This window comes from Leopardus geoffroyi, chromosome C1, assembly GCF_018350155.1.
Source record: "Leopardus geoffroyi isolate Oge1 chromosome C1, O.geoffroyi_Oge1_pat1.0, whole genome shotgun sequence".
NCBI lineage: Eukaryota > Metazoa > Chordata > Mammalia > Carnivora > Felidae > Leopardus > Leopardus geoffroyi.
This window is the reverse complement of record NC_059328.1, coordinates 80,192,300-80,205,774: the sequence shown is the minus strand read 5'-3', so window position 1 is coordinate 80,205,774 and position 13,475 is coordinate 80,192,300. Positions and strand designations below refer to the sequence as shown.

At 44.5% G+C, this 13,475-nt stretch overlaps 1 protein-coding gene across 1 annotated transcript; it reads left to right on the top strand.

Annotated features, from left to right (window-relative positions):
• Positions 1-8,547: 8,547 nt before the first annotated feature.
• On the top strand, positions 8,548-8,860 carry LOC123600029 (60S ribosomal protein L39-like). The gene is given in 1 exon segment (XM_045482421.1): positions 8,548-8,860. A coding segment is annotated over 1 exon segment (156 nt). The 3' UTR covers positions 8,704-8,860.
• The last annotated feature ends 4,615 nt before the right edge of the window (positions 8,861-13,475 follow it).

Here is a 13,475-nt window from a genome sequence, read left to right as displayed (position 1 = left end):
GCCAAAAGATTCCTTTTGAAAATCTGATTGGTCAGTGCCTTCTTTGGTTGTTTAAATTAGACCAAAAAAATAGTACATGAGTATATTTAATTGGAACAAAAATACAACACATGGGGTTAAGTACAAACATTTCAATTCAACATACACCATATATTTTTTTTCTTTGTTCTAGATTCTAGTCATAGAAAAACTCCTGGAAAAAATTTTCTGTTTCCATTAATCTATTGAAGATTTAATGAAAAACTTTTCAAAAAACATTACACTTCACTGGTGGTGATTTAGCACCCCCGTCGCATAGAAAAAAAATGGGGTTCCTGAGATCTGCTATAAAGAGCCCCAGTTCCCTGCTTTGACAGATTACCGTGAAGGCAAAGTTGCCTTGGTGACTCCGGGTTTCTCTTCCAAGTTCATACCTGAGCAAATGAGAGACAGTGCGGGGAGCATAGCAGCATGGCTTTCTGGGGTGCTGGGCTCTGTTAAAGGAAAGCTCCAAATAGGATTTTCAATCACAAAAATTAACAGCACACAGGGTCTTTTTTCCCCAGTCTCTGTCTCCTCCCTGGAGGGGAGGGGTGGGGGGAGGGGTGTCAATCCCCTGAGGCCGTGGGTGGAGCCTGAGGAGCCTCTTACCTTAGCGCACCAAACCCCGCCCCCGTCCCGCCCCTGGTTGTCCCCAGGAGGTGGAAAGAACCTACTGAGAAACACACTTTCCAAATGGCGCGTGTGCACAATTTTCGAGAGCATGACGTAATAGCCCCGGAGAAAAGGCCCTTGAGGTCTTTCAGACGTCCCAATAGGACTATTCAAATAGCGATAATTCCTTGGAAATTGTTATTTCACTTTCTCTCTTTCATACTTCTGTAAAGTACAGACTTAAGAACAATAATGAAGTAAGAGCCCTGAAGTCTGGAGCCAAAGAGTCCCAGTTTTGGCAGCGAAGGGAAGAGTAGAAGAGGGAGGAGAGAAGAAGGCAAGAGGGAAGAGGAGGTGAGGATCCAATGAGTGCTCAGTGCCGGTGCTGTGTGAGCACCTACCCTCCGTGCCCATGCATTTAATAATCAAAAGAATTCCACTGATTTGGTGCTTTTGGCTTCACTGACAGGCAAAGAAAGAATTTGAGAAGTGACTTTTACAAGGTCACACACCAGTAAGGGGTGAAATCAGAAGTCAAACCAGATAACTAAGAGATGCCAAATATGTGGGTTTTTAATAAAAGCCTACTATTAACCATCCACAACCTTTGGGGTTTACCCTGTGGTGGTGGTTGTCGGAGCAACATACAAAAAACAGGTTGTTTGCCCTCTGTTGCTTTGACTGAGGGGGCAATGACCACAGAGGATACCCATTTGACTCAGACGCTCTTGCTGGGAGGTCCCCAGTGTAGAGCAGAAGAAACTCCTTCATGCTCTGGGCCGTGGCCTGCCTGGTAAAAACTTCCTGGGTCCCTCCAAGGTGGTAGTTTCCCTTCTACTGTTTATTGATGCGCAACAAAAAGGAAAGTGCTTGTAAACAACTTGAGTGCATGAATAAGCTAATTAAAATAATTAATAGCTTGTGAAAAAAGTAGTAAAACTAATTATTATAGATTGGCCCTGTGGGAAGAGGAAAATTGCTGACATTCTTCAGGTCTAAGCTGATCCATCTGAGACAGAAAAGCACAGTTTACCAGGTCCCTTCAGAGGATATGGTTCCTTCCCAGCCCAGATTCAAACTCTCCTGCTTCTCATCCCAACCTGTAATTTCCTTCTTGGCAGTTCCTCTACGCAAGTGACCCTCCAATGATCCTCACTCCAAACCGTTCCCTCTAGGCAAGCATCTGACTTTTCTGTTTTTAACTTAAAGAATCATGAAAGTTTTGACTCTGAGAAGCACGGCATTGAAGGACGCTGCAGACCTCTAGTAAAATGACCCGTAGGATGCATGACTCCTTTTGCGAGTGTTTCCACTTTCCACTTTTCCACTTTCCAGTTTCCACTTGATGGCTAGCCAGTCTTTGCGTGAGCACCTTCCAGTGACAAGAAATGACAGCTGTGGCTGCTCTGACTGCTGTCAAATACCTCTTGCTTTTCTTTCGAGTTATACTCTGTCCCTTTAACGTCCCGCTATGGCTCATTCTATCTCTTGGGGCCTTAGAGAATAAGAAAAATGCCTTTTCCAAGCATTTGAAGGCAGAACTGTGTCAGCTCATGCCTTCCCAGTGTCCAGTTCTACTTCCAAACTTGCTACGTGTTCTACCCCCAGGAGCGGAGCACCCGTTGAAACGTTCTCCAGTTTACCCAGGAGAGGTGTTTACCTGAAATGGCCAAAAGCAGCCCTGAGCAGGGGAGGATCATAGTCTTCTCTGGGAGAAGCAACAGTCATAGCTGAGGGGAAGTGGAACACCAAGTCCAAAGTAGATCGGGGAACAGAGGAAGGACATCAAACAATAAATTTGTTAGCTCAGAGGGTCAGGAGTAGAGGAGAAACAGGAAGAAGAATAGGTCCAGAAAGGCAGTTCAGAACTAAGACCACGAATAGTAAATTTTTACAGGAGCTCCCCTTTTACATAGCTATGCACATGTGTCCCATGGCCATGCAGGGCCAGACACCCTCAGTTAAACCCTGGGAGTTCTTCAAGTATTTATTATACAATAGGTTATCGAAACTGCCTTTACAACACATTCGAGAAACTTGTTGAACATCCCATCAACTCACTGGTCATTAGTTGGTAGAATCACCTGACACATTGGGGTAACAGGGTGTCTGAGAGGTGTTGAAAATGTACACCAGGGCATGGAGCAGTCTTTCTTTGCTCAGGAAAAGTCTCTTTAGTGGACTCTTTTAATTACGTAAACATAGCTTGATAGAGTGCATGGGAAGCACTTAGTGTAGCCAGTAAGACCAGCTCTCTTCATCTCTCCTCTTAGACTGAGTGAGTCTCAGTGTTTTTGGACAATGGGAAGTAAGTGAGGCAGAGGTGGCCATGAGGCAGAGAGATACAGATCATCTTGCAGAATGAAGCAGTTATATTAAAAGTAATGTAAAAGTGATCATACCGTGTTCAGACTGTGAGTGACCAAAGCAGGTCATCTTGTTTGAAATGGCACAACGGCATTGTTCCATACCTAGTTCATAGCTGTTCCCCTCTTCCAAATTTCTCAGTGGTCACTAACTGGTGACATCATTCAGAGTTCATGGAGGATCTAACGTCATTCACCCAGATCAGGAAATTTGTGTGCACTCAGAACAGCGGATTTTGTTCATTCAGCTAGCCTCTCCAGCTTCCTCTTTGCCAGGCCCTGCAGCGGGTGCTGTGGGTACAGCTGCAAGCTCTGTGAGTGCTCCCTCACCACCCTCCAGTTCCCTTGGAGCACATCATGAGCTTCTTGCTTTGTACCTGCTCACACACAGCAAGATGCCTGGAGACCCTGGAAAGTTCTCTAGCTACTAAGGTTAACTTATCCTTTAAGATTAAAATGAAATGGAAAGCCCAGCTTCCCTCTCCAAATCTCTAGATTATTCTTTTCCTAATCACTTCTGGGCTCAGCTTCCTGCTTCTGTTAATTCTCAATCCCCACTCAACCCTTCACCTCCTGTGTGCATGGACTCTTTTCCACACCATGTTACCCCACTGGGGAAAATGCTCCAATTCCTGCACCCCCACACCCTACTGTCAAGAAAAACAACACACTGTGTCAGTTCATTTCCTCTGAGATTTGGTCACCAGGACAGAATTAGAAATGCAAGAGATTTCTTGAGGAAATCTTGAGATTTCTTGAGTGAAGAGCGAGAGAGAGAACGCGCATGCGCGCGCGCACACACACACACACACACACACACACACACACACACACAATGATGCAGGTCTGACACCTGTGACGAGAGAAGGGGAAGGAAGAGGATTTGTAAGAAGAGCCTCAGAAGACAGTACAGTTCTGGGAAAGTCCTGAGCAGGCAGATGGGAGATCTAGTGCAAAGATCGCCCAGTGGAAGAGTTCTGCAAAGAGGCAGAAATGGCTGAGCTAGAGGTCTCCGCTGAGTTCAGTCAAGGCTGGAGCAGCCCAGGTAGGTGGCGGCCTTGGTGTGAACATTGCAGTGGGTCCCCAAGGTGCAGGAGCTGGAGGCCAACCTAATTGCATTGTTTGTAGCAGTTTCTCCCCAAGAGAGATCTGAGTGAATGACGCTCCACAGCTGGCTTGGAGCACCACATAGCAGACTTTTATTGAGGTTCTAAAATATAGGAGAAAATGATGGGAGTCATGTGAAGGCACAGCACAACCAATAGAGGAAAATAAATATTGGACCCCACTGGTTTTAAACTTACTAGGCCATTCCTAACCACTTGTGGCTCTCTTTGTGGTGGTCCCTCACATTACCCCCTCACCTCACTTCCCTTGGCTCCTCTTTCCCTTTGTTTCTTCTCTTTCCTCTGGCTGTTAACCTTCAATTCTTGTTATTTTTCTCATACAAGGCAATTTATCCTTGGGGATTTCATCTTTCACGTGCCAGGTCTTTCACAAAACAAAGGATAGTCTTCTCTCTGAACAATTCTACTTCCATCTTTATAATTAATGTTTTTAGGCCCATTATGTATTTTTTTTGTACAATTTCTACAGAGTTTCAGAATCTTAACTGTAGGTATTATTTGAAAACTGAGTGCATTTTTTGCCAGGGAATTAACAGATATGTCTTCTAAGATCCTTATCGTAGCTGTCAATTGCTCTGTGAGTGATATCAACTGAGTTTAATTCAACAGTATTTATGGAGCTGCCCTCAGTCCTAGAAACTAAACTAAGTCATTTTGCAAAGAGAAATAAAATCAGCTCCTACCCCTAAGAAATAAGCTCCGGCTTCTTGAAAGAAAAATAGGGATATGTAAAAGGATACACTACCAACTCAGTGGCTGAGCAGATGTCTAGATGAGGAAGCTGAAAATGGCTTCTGAGATCCTCGTTCAGGTGGAGTGATTAATGTAATTTATCCAGAGAAAGGACAGGACAAAACGCAGATGGGGGCGGAAATGGAGAAATAGGTGATTTTAGAGATAGATGATGTTTCAGCGGTGCTCAAATATTTTCCTGAATGGATGAATAAATGAAATGAAAAGCCAATGGCATGAGCTTTTCAAAGGTAACTGGAAATTCCAACCCTAGGAGGATGGTGAAGGAATGGCCTGCAGAGAAATGGTTAAGTGGTAGGTTTGATGAGGCTGCCCAGTGGAAATACTGTGGGACCCAAGGAATTTAACAAAAATCCCCTACCCCTGGACAAGCAGAGAAAGACTAACTCCATTTTGTGCCACACCCACCATCTCATGTATAACCCCCACATGACCTACTTATTGCCTAAGACACTCCCCCACCCTAGTCAAGCCGCTGAGCACACCCTTACTGGAAATCCGCTCGTATAGGAATACGGAACCCCTAACCGCCAAAGAATGTAAACCCCGCCTTTTGCCCACCAAACTTGCGTGCCAATTCTGACCAGAATGATAGGCTAGTTCAAACAGTTACTATAGGGTAAATTGTAATTCAATTGGCCACCTGCATGTGGACTGACATGACTATGCAACTTTCTGTGTGTGTTACAATCTCATTGGCCACTGGCCCCTATAAAACTGCTATGCCTCTTAACCTAGGGGTCCAAGTCCCTGCTCCGCTGTGTCAGGTATACTTGGGCCCAAGCTCGAGCTTGCAAATAAACCCTCATGCGTTTGCATCGGTATCGGCTCCTTGGTGGTCTCTCGGATTCGAAATCGGGGGCATTACAGTAGATCAGAGACAGAACAGCATAAGACGGCATAAGAGACAGAACACACTAAGTCTAGAATCCTCAGAGATGTGTACCGAAACAGATTGAGTAAAGAAAAGATTGTTTCAAGAGGAACAATCAGAACAGAGAGTAACAACCTGTCACTGAAGGTAAATGCAGAATCACAAGAAGCTAGACTAGAAGAGGAAGAAAAAACAGGTTAGATTCTTCTTTGGTGACCCTCAGAGCCACCGTTTCAACAGTGAGGGGACAAAATGTAGAGAGGACTTTTGCTCTTGCTGGAAGGAGAGAAGTTAGCATTAGAATACTGAACATTGGAGGAAAAGATGAGAAGCCAGAGAAGCCAGAGAAAAGCGGAGCGTGGCCAGAGCCTGAGGGAAAGGACTCCAGAGAGGAAAGTGGGTGGGACTTAGTGATTAGACCGTCTTGCTGCCAGAGGCTTGAGGCAACCATTGATTGGGCTGGGTCAGAGGTAGCCTTGGAAAGGAGTGGGGCACTGTGTTCTCCTACATAGGAGGGCAGATCAACACAGAAGAAATGGACTGAGTAGAAAAAAGGGAAATTGAGGGTGAAGTGGGCCTTCCTCCTACCTCTTAGAGACAGAGGGCCAGGTGGGGCTCTGGTCTTTGGAGAGCATAACAGGTTGGAAAAGGCCATAGGAGTCAGCCAGAGATGACCTTGAGGAAGCTAGGAAGGTGTGTGTTCTCATCCTCACACTGACAATTCATTCACAGTGATAGCTATTGTTAGAGTTCTTATTTTTCACATATTATTGATGTGGAGAACAAAGGCAAAAGGAAATGTAGATAAAATTAAATTTCCTTATAGCCCATTGACAAATACTTGAGGCAGGCAGAGTAAGACATTCCTCCAGGAACTCCCAACTGTCTGAATGTTAATGCCTGGCTAGAGGCAAAAACAACCTTAGCTTGAGGATAGTCAGGCCTCTAGGATGTGTAAGTCTTGGTCACCAGACCAAGGATTCCAAAATCCTTTTGGAAACTTCCCTGTGCCTTTACCTTCCCCAATTCCCAACTATGTGATCAGTCACCCCTCACACTTACAGCGCAGCTCTTTCTGCCCACAAGGGGTCCTGACCCCGTGTCTTAATAAAAACACCTTGTTGCACCAAAGAAGTCTGAAGAATTCTTTCTTGGCCCTCGGCTCCAAACCCCAACACTTCAAACTGCATCATTTTGGCACCCCAACGTGAGGCCTGCGTCTTCTCATCTGGACTCTGAGCCTCGGTGCAAACTTGGTAAGTACTCCTCTCCTCTCCCTTTACTTTCATTTCAGGAGCTTTTCAGGGAGTATGGTCTTATTGGAACACTCTCATGTCAATTGCTCAGGCTGCAATCCTCTAACCCACGGCTCCTCTATGGGGAAGAGAAAGCCTGCCTTTTGGGTGGAAGTTAGTACCTTGGCCGGAATGCTAATAAAGACTCAGAAACTTGATGCCCTCTCTTTATTCCCATTCTTATACAAAAGTTGTCTGTGTTGGGCACAGGACAGCCACCTAACTCACCAGGACAGCTCAGTCTTAAGACTCCCGTGTGAGGTTTCCTCCTCATTGGTCTAATGTGATACCCTTCACATCTCTGGCCTAGCTGCTTCTGGCCTCGAGACCTCCACTTGGAGCACATCAAAACCAGTAACCGACTGAATTAAACCCAACCAGGATCTTTCCCTAGGGAAGCTGGTTGTAAAGACTACATGTATTGGAATGTCAGTTAGATCATGATGGATTTCTGTCTTTACTGTTTTCCATCAGTGTCCCTTACTGGCTACTTAAATTATAAAGTTGGGTAATTTCCCCTTGAGAAACTCTCCTAGTGCTTTCTATGGGTTAAAAAGGAAGGATTCTTCAAGGCAAAGCATGTATTTTGATCCATTCAGTGCTACCCATTTATAGTCTAGAAAGCAAATGGGGAAGGGGAAGGTGGTAGCTAGTATCCCTCCTACAGGTCTTTACAGTGGGAATGGTGACCAACAGCGGTTTCGTTCAAAGAATGCCTCAGATTGCTTTTGATACCAAGAACCTCTGACATGTCCTGCGCCTGGATGTCACCCAGGAGACAGGGGCAGGGGATGTTTGGCAGTGGACCTTTTCTACTTTTCTAGAAGCATGGGAGCTTCTTCAGCCCCCAAGGATTCTCCCTTGGGATGCCTTTTAACTCATGGAAATCAATTCAGATTGTAAGATCTAGGAAAGAAAAACTGATCTTCTTCTGTAACATTGCATGGCCTCAGTACTCCTTAGGAGATGAGGGGAGATGGCCATTATTGGGACGTTAAGCTTCTGTATGATCTATCAGATCTCTTCTGCAAGAAGCAGGGAAAGTGGACTGAGGTACCTATATCCAGGCCTTCATGGCCCTAAGTCAGGATTCGGACCTGAGGGCCTATTGTAGAATGTGTTACCACCAACCAGGTTCATAAACCCCATCTGGATATACTGGATGATGACTGTCTAAATAGGCCCATTCCTCCTAATAAGCCAGGGCTACTTCAGGAGTCACTGACCAGTCCAGACAAAGAGGACACTGGCTCTGTTGCTATCCCTCCTCCTTATAGACCCCAAGACCTGTCTGCTCCCAGCCCAGCTGGAAAAACTAGGAGTGGGATTCCTTATCTTGCAGGAGTTCCAGCTAACTTTGGAATGCATCTTCTTAGGAAAGTTGCCAATGGAGAAATGGGCATGATTCAAGTCCATGTCCCCTTCTCCATGGCAGACCTGGCCCAGATAAAATAATAATTAGGACGGATCATAGTGTGTGCGGGTGACTGATCCTTGCCATGTCTTCTCACAAGACTTTCGGGATCAAGCGATTTCTGGCCAGGAAACAAAAGCAGAATCATCCCATTCCCTAGTGAGTTCAGATGAAGACTGGTAATAAAATCAGGTGCAACTCCAAGAGGTGGCATTGGAGAAGAACCAAGCTGGGTCTGTAAGAGATCGCTCGTGCGATGGCACGCATATTTATGCTGCATGAAGGTCACGTGTTCCTATCCCATCACTCTGTAAACCTCCCTACTACCTGAACAATAGATATGCTTTATCGGGGAAATGATTTTTCTCTGCTATTATGCTTCTGTACCAGTAGGTTAGTAATAAACATGTGAGAACTTTTGACTGAACAGAAAAAAGCAATTAGGACAATATTGCGAAAACCCTTCTCAACTTATTGAATCAACAATTAACAAGTGAATTTACTGTTTGATTTGACCTGGCAAGATATATACATCATATTAACTCGTCGCACCCATGAGGAAAGGAACTGTATCGGGGATGTATTTGGAGTATCTCTGGCAACCAGAGATAGGGAACGTTACCCGGTAGGGGGCGCTGCTGTTCCAAATACCGAAGCACACTGAAATTATCAGGAGGACAGACAAAGAAGGGAAAGGTGAGATCATGTGATTACTTGTTTAACAGAAGGAATGAAAAAAGGATTCACTATACCTGTAAATTTTGATAACATTCAGGAAGTTATTCAAGGAGCTGGTGAGAATACAGCTCTATTTCAGGGTCATTTGATAGAAGCTATCCGTAGAAATGCAAATCTGGACCCAACCTCACCTGAGGGAACAACTATACTAAACCTGCATTTTATAAGTCAGCTGGCACCTGACAGCCACTAAAAACTGACTAAAATGGCCTTAGGTCCTCAAATCTTCCCTCTTCCCCCAGAACCTACTAGAGGTAGCAACTGGAGTCCTCAATAATACAGATGTGGCCTTAAAGCAAGGAAAGGACCGGAGAGCTGAATTGCAGGGTAAAATATAGACTCAAATATTGGCTGCCACTATTGTGGATTCCCCACGACACCAGACTAACCAGGGGCCAAAAAAAAAAAGCCGGTATGAAAGAATCAGGTAAGACTCCATGCTACCGCTGTGGTCAGATCAGACAGTGGAAAAAAGAATGTCTAAACAAATGTTCTCCACCAGGGCCATGTCCTGTCTGTAAGAAAAAAAACGACATTGGAAGAAAAACTGTCCTCATCTCCAGAGAGAGAGGGAGACAGGAACTCACGTCCCTGCCTGAGAGCAGGAACCAGAGGATCTGGCATGATGGGGCCCTGAGGCTGGTCTGGCTCCCTTTGACATCAAGATGACTGAGCCCTGGGTTACTCTGGATGTGGAAGGTAAGTTTATCAATTTTGTTATTGATATAGGAGCCACTTTCTCTGTTCCTATTCAGCACTCCGGTTCTGCTTGTTTTTCTAACCATAAAATTGTTGGCATAGAAGGGGAAACTACGTGCCATCGGACAATGCCTTTAACCTGTATATACAAAAGTCAATGGGTTACTCATGTTTTTCTACTCCTTCTGTCTTGTCCTACTCCATTACTTGGACGAGACTTAATGTGTAAACTGGGAAGCAGGTTTTCCCTTACTAAAGAAGGGGATGGCTTGTTCTCTTTAACACCTGGAGAGCTAAAACCTTGTCCTGCTATCACTACTAGCTGGAAGGAAATAAATCCACAAGTCTGGGATTGTGATGTCCTAGGATGGCTCTTAAAGCCCAACCAGTTAAAGTGATTTTAAAGAACCCAACCAGGGGTGCCTGGGTGGCTCAGTCACTTAAGCATCCAACATTGGCTCAGGTCATGATCTCATGGTTCTGAATTGGAGCCCCACTTTGGATCCTCTGTCTCCCTCTCATTGTCCCTGCCCCCAACTCTAAAATAAATAAACATTTAAAAAAGATAAATAAATAAAGGACCCAATCACTACCCTTCATAGAAAACAATATCCCTTAAAACCTGAGGCAAAGGCTGGATTGCAACCACTTATTGATAAGTTTCTCAAACATAGTATTTTAAAGCCTTGTCAATCTCCTTATAACAATCCAATTTTACCAGTCAAAAAGCCAAGTGGGGACTATTGAATGGTACAAGACTTGAGAACTATAAATGAAGCTTTATGCCTATTCATCCCATAGGCCCAAATCCCTATACTATTTTCACCCATGTCCCTGGTGATGCCCACTGGTTTATAGTACTTCATTTAAAAGACACCTTCTTTTGCAGCCCTCTAAGTGAGGAAATGCAGCCACTATTCGCCTTTGAATGGGCCTCACCTTTGAGCCCCCAGGCTGCTCAGTTAACATGGATGGTCTCCCCAAGCCACCACTGGGATTTAGAGACAGTCCTCACCTTTTTGAGACTGCATTTAGTAAAGACCTTCATGCTATCGCCTTGCCTCAAGGGACTACAGTTCAGTATGTGGATGATATTTGAATCCGTAGTCCCACGAGAGAAATGTCTGATGGCAATTCTGTAACTTTACTTGATTTCTTGGCAGACAGGAGAGGGTACTGCATCTTCCTTAAAAAGATGCAAATATCTAAACAGAAAGTACAATATTTGGGATATGAGCTAACGCCAGGTCACCATATCCTGTCTACTGACAGGAAAAAGACTATATTAGATCCTGGACCCCCAGCTATGAGAAAACAACTCCGTACTTTCCTAGGTATGGTAGGTTCTTCCCAGTTTACACTTTCCTAGGTATGGATTCCTGGATTTGGGCTCTTAGCCAAACCATTGTATGGTTCAGTTAAAAGCCCTGATGAGGAACCTTTATTCTGAACTAAAGCCCAGCAGACGGCCTTTCAAACATTAAAAGCTAGGCTTTTGCCAGCCCCCGATTTGGCTTTCCCAAATTTAGAAAAACCTTTCACTGTATATGAAGCAGAAAAACGAGGACAAGCTTTGGGAGTTCTTACCCAGAAATTAGGAAGTGAAACAAGACCGGTGGGCTATTTTCCGAAGTCACTCGATAATGTCGCTCAAGGTGGCGGCTTGTCTTCGAGGGGTGGCTGCAAGAGGCCTCCCAGTAGAAGAGGCCTCAAAACTTACTCTGACACAGTCTCTGCGAGTGATGACTCCACATCCGGTCCAGAGTGTCTTAGAAACCAAAGGCCACCAATGGATGACGGGAGGCCACTTAGTAAATACCAGGCTAGATACACCTGAAATAATACTTAAAACCTGTCAAACTTTAAGCCTAGCTATCCTTATGCCTGGCCATTATACTTGTATGATAGACTGCGACTACTCAGAGATTATTGATCTTGTTTATCCTAGCAGACCAGATTTAAAGGAGTCCCCTATTGAAAATGCAGATGATAATTGGTTTACTGATGGCAGTAGCTTCCTGGATAAGGGAGAGAGAAAAGCTGGATGTGCTATAGTTAGTTTAATTAAGACCACTGAGGCAAAAGCCCTTCCAACAAATACTTCTGCTTAAAAGGCTGAATTAATAGCACTTATCCATACTCTTTAATTGCTACATACCCATGGAGGAAGGAAAAGGGATTATTATCAAGCCATAACTCCCCAATCAAATATGGGCCTGAAACTATTTCTTTTTTCTTTTTTTTTCTAATGTTTATTTATTTTTTGAGAAAAAGAGACAGAGCACAAGCAGGGGAGGGGCAGAGAGACAGGGAGACACAGAATCTGAAGCAGGCTCCAGGCCCTGAGCTGTCAGCACAGAGCCCAAAACAGGGCTTGAACTCACAGAGTGCAAGATTATGACCTGAGCCGAAGTTGGATGCTTAACTGACTGAGCCATCCAGGGGCCTCTGAAATTATTTCTCTTCTTGAAGCTGTATAGCTACCTAAGGAGGTAGCTGCAATTCACCTCAAAGGACCTCAGAAGGATATGATCTTAGGGGGACCTGGGTGGCTCAGTTGGTTAAGCATCTGACTCTTGATTTTGGCTCAGGTCATGATCTCACAGTTTGTGAGAGAGATTGAGCTCTGCACAGGGCTTTGTGCTGACAGTGCAGAGCCTGCTTGAGATTCTCTCTTTCCCCCTCTCTATGTCCTTCCCCCACTTGCATCCAAACATTCTCTCACTCTCTCTCTCTCTCTCTCATAAATAAACTTAAAAAAAAAAAAAAGGGATATGATCTTAGAATCTAAAGGAAACAACTTGGCAAACCATGCAGCCAAACAGGCAGCACAAAATAAATAAATATTCAGTCTCATACCAATCTTAACTCCAATAAAGTCCATAATTCCAATCTATTCAGACCAAGAAATTCACAAAGTGCAGGAATGAGGATATTCAAAAAATGCATAGGACTGGCTTGTTAATAATAAGGGAAAAATCTTTATACCCAAAAATAACCAATGGAAGATAATACAGGGTTTACACCAGGCTACTCATTTGGGGAAAATACTTTAAAACATTGTATTAAAAATATATTTGATCGGGGCGCCTGGGTGGCGCAGTCGGTTAAGCGTCCGACTTCAGCCAGGTCACGATTTCCCGGTCCGCGAGTTCGAGCCCCGCGTCGGGCTCTGGGCTGATGGCTCAGAGCCTGGAGCCTGTTTCCGATTCTGTGTCTCCCTCTCTCTCTGCCCCTCCCCCGTTCATGCTCTGTCTCTCTCTGTCCCAAAAATAAATAAACGTTGAAAAAAAATTAAAAAAAAATATATTTGATCGAATAAATTTAACAGCTACAATAAAACTGGTCTGCCGATCCTATATTGTTTGTGCACAAGTAAATCTGGAAGACGCGGTCTGCCCTCCCCCACTTTTAAAACCAATCCAAAGCCATAGGACATATCCATAAGAGGACTGGCAGCCTGATTTCACACAAATGCCTCCTTGCAAAGGCTATGAGTTCCTACTGGTGTTTGCTGATACTTTTACTGGGTGGATCGACCCTTTCCATGTAAAATGGAAAGAGCCACGGAAATAA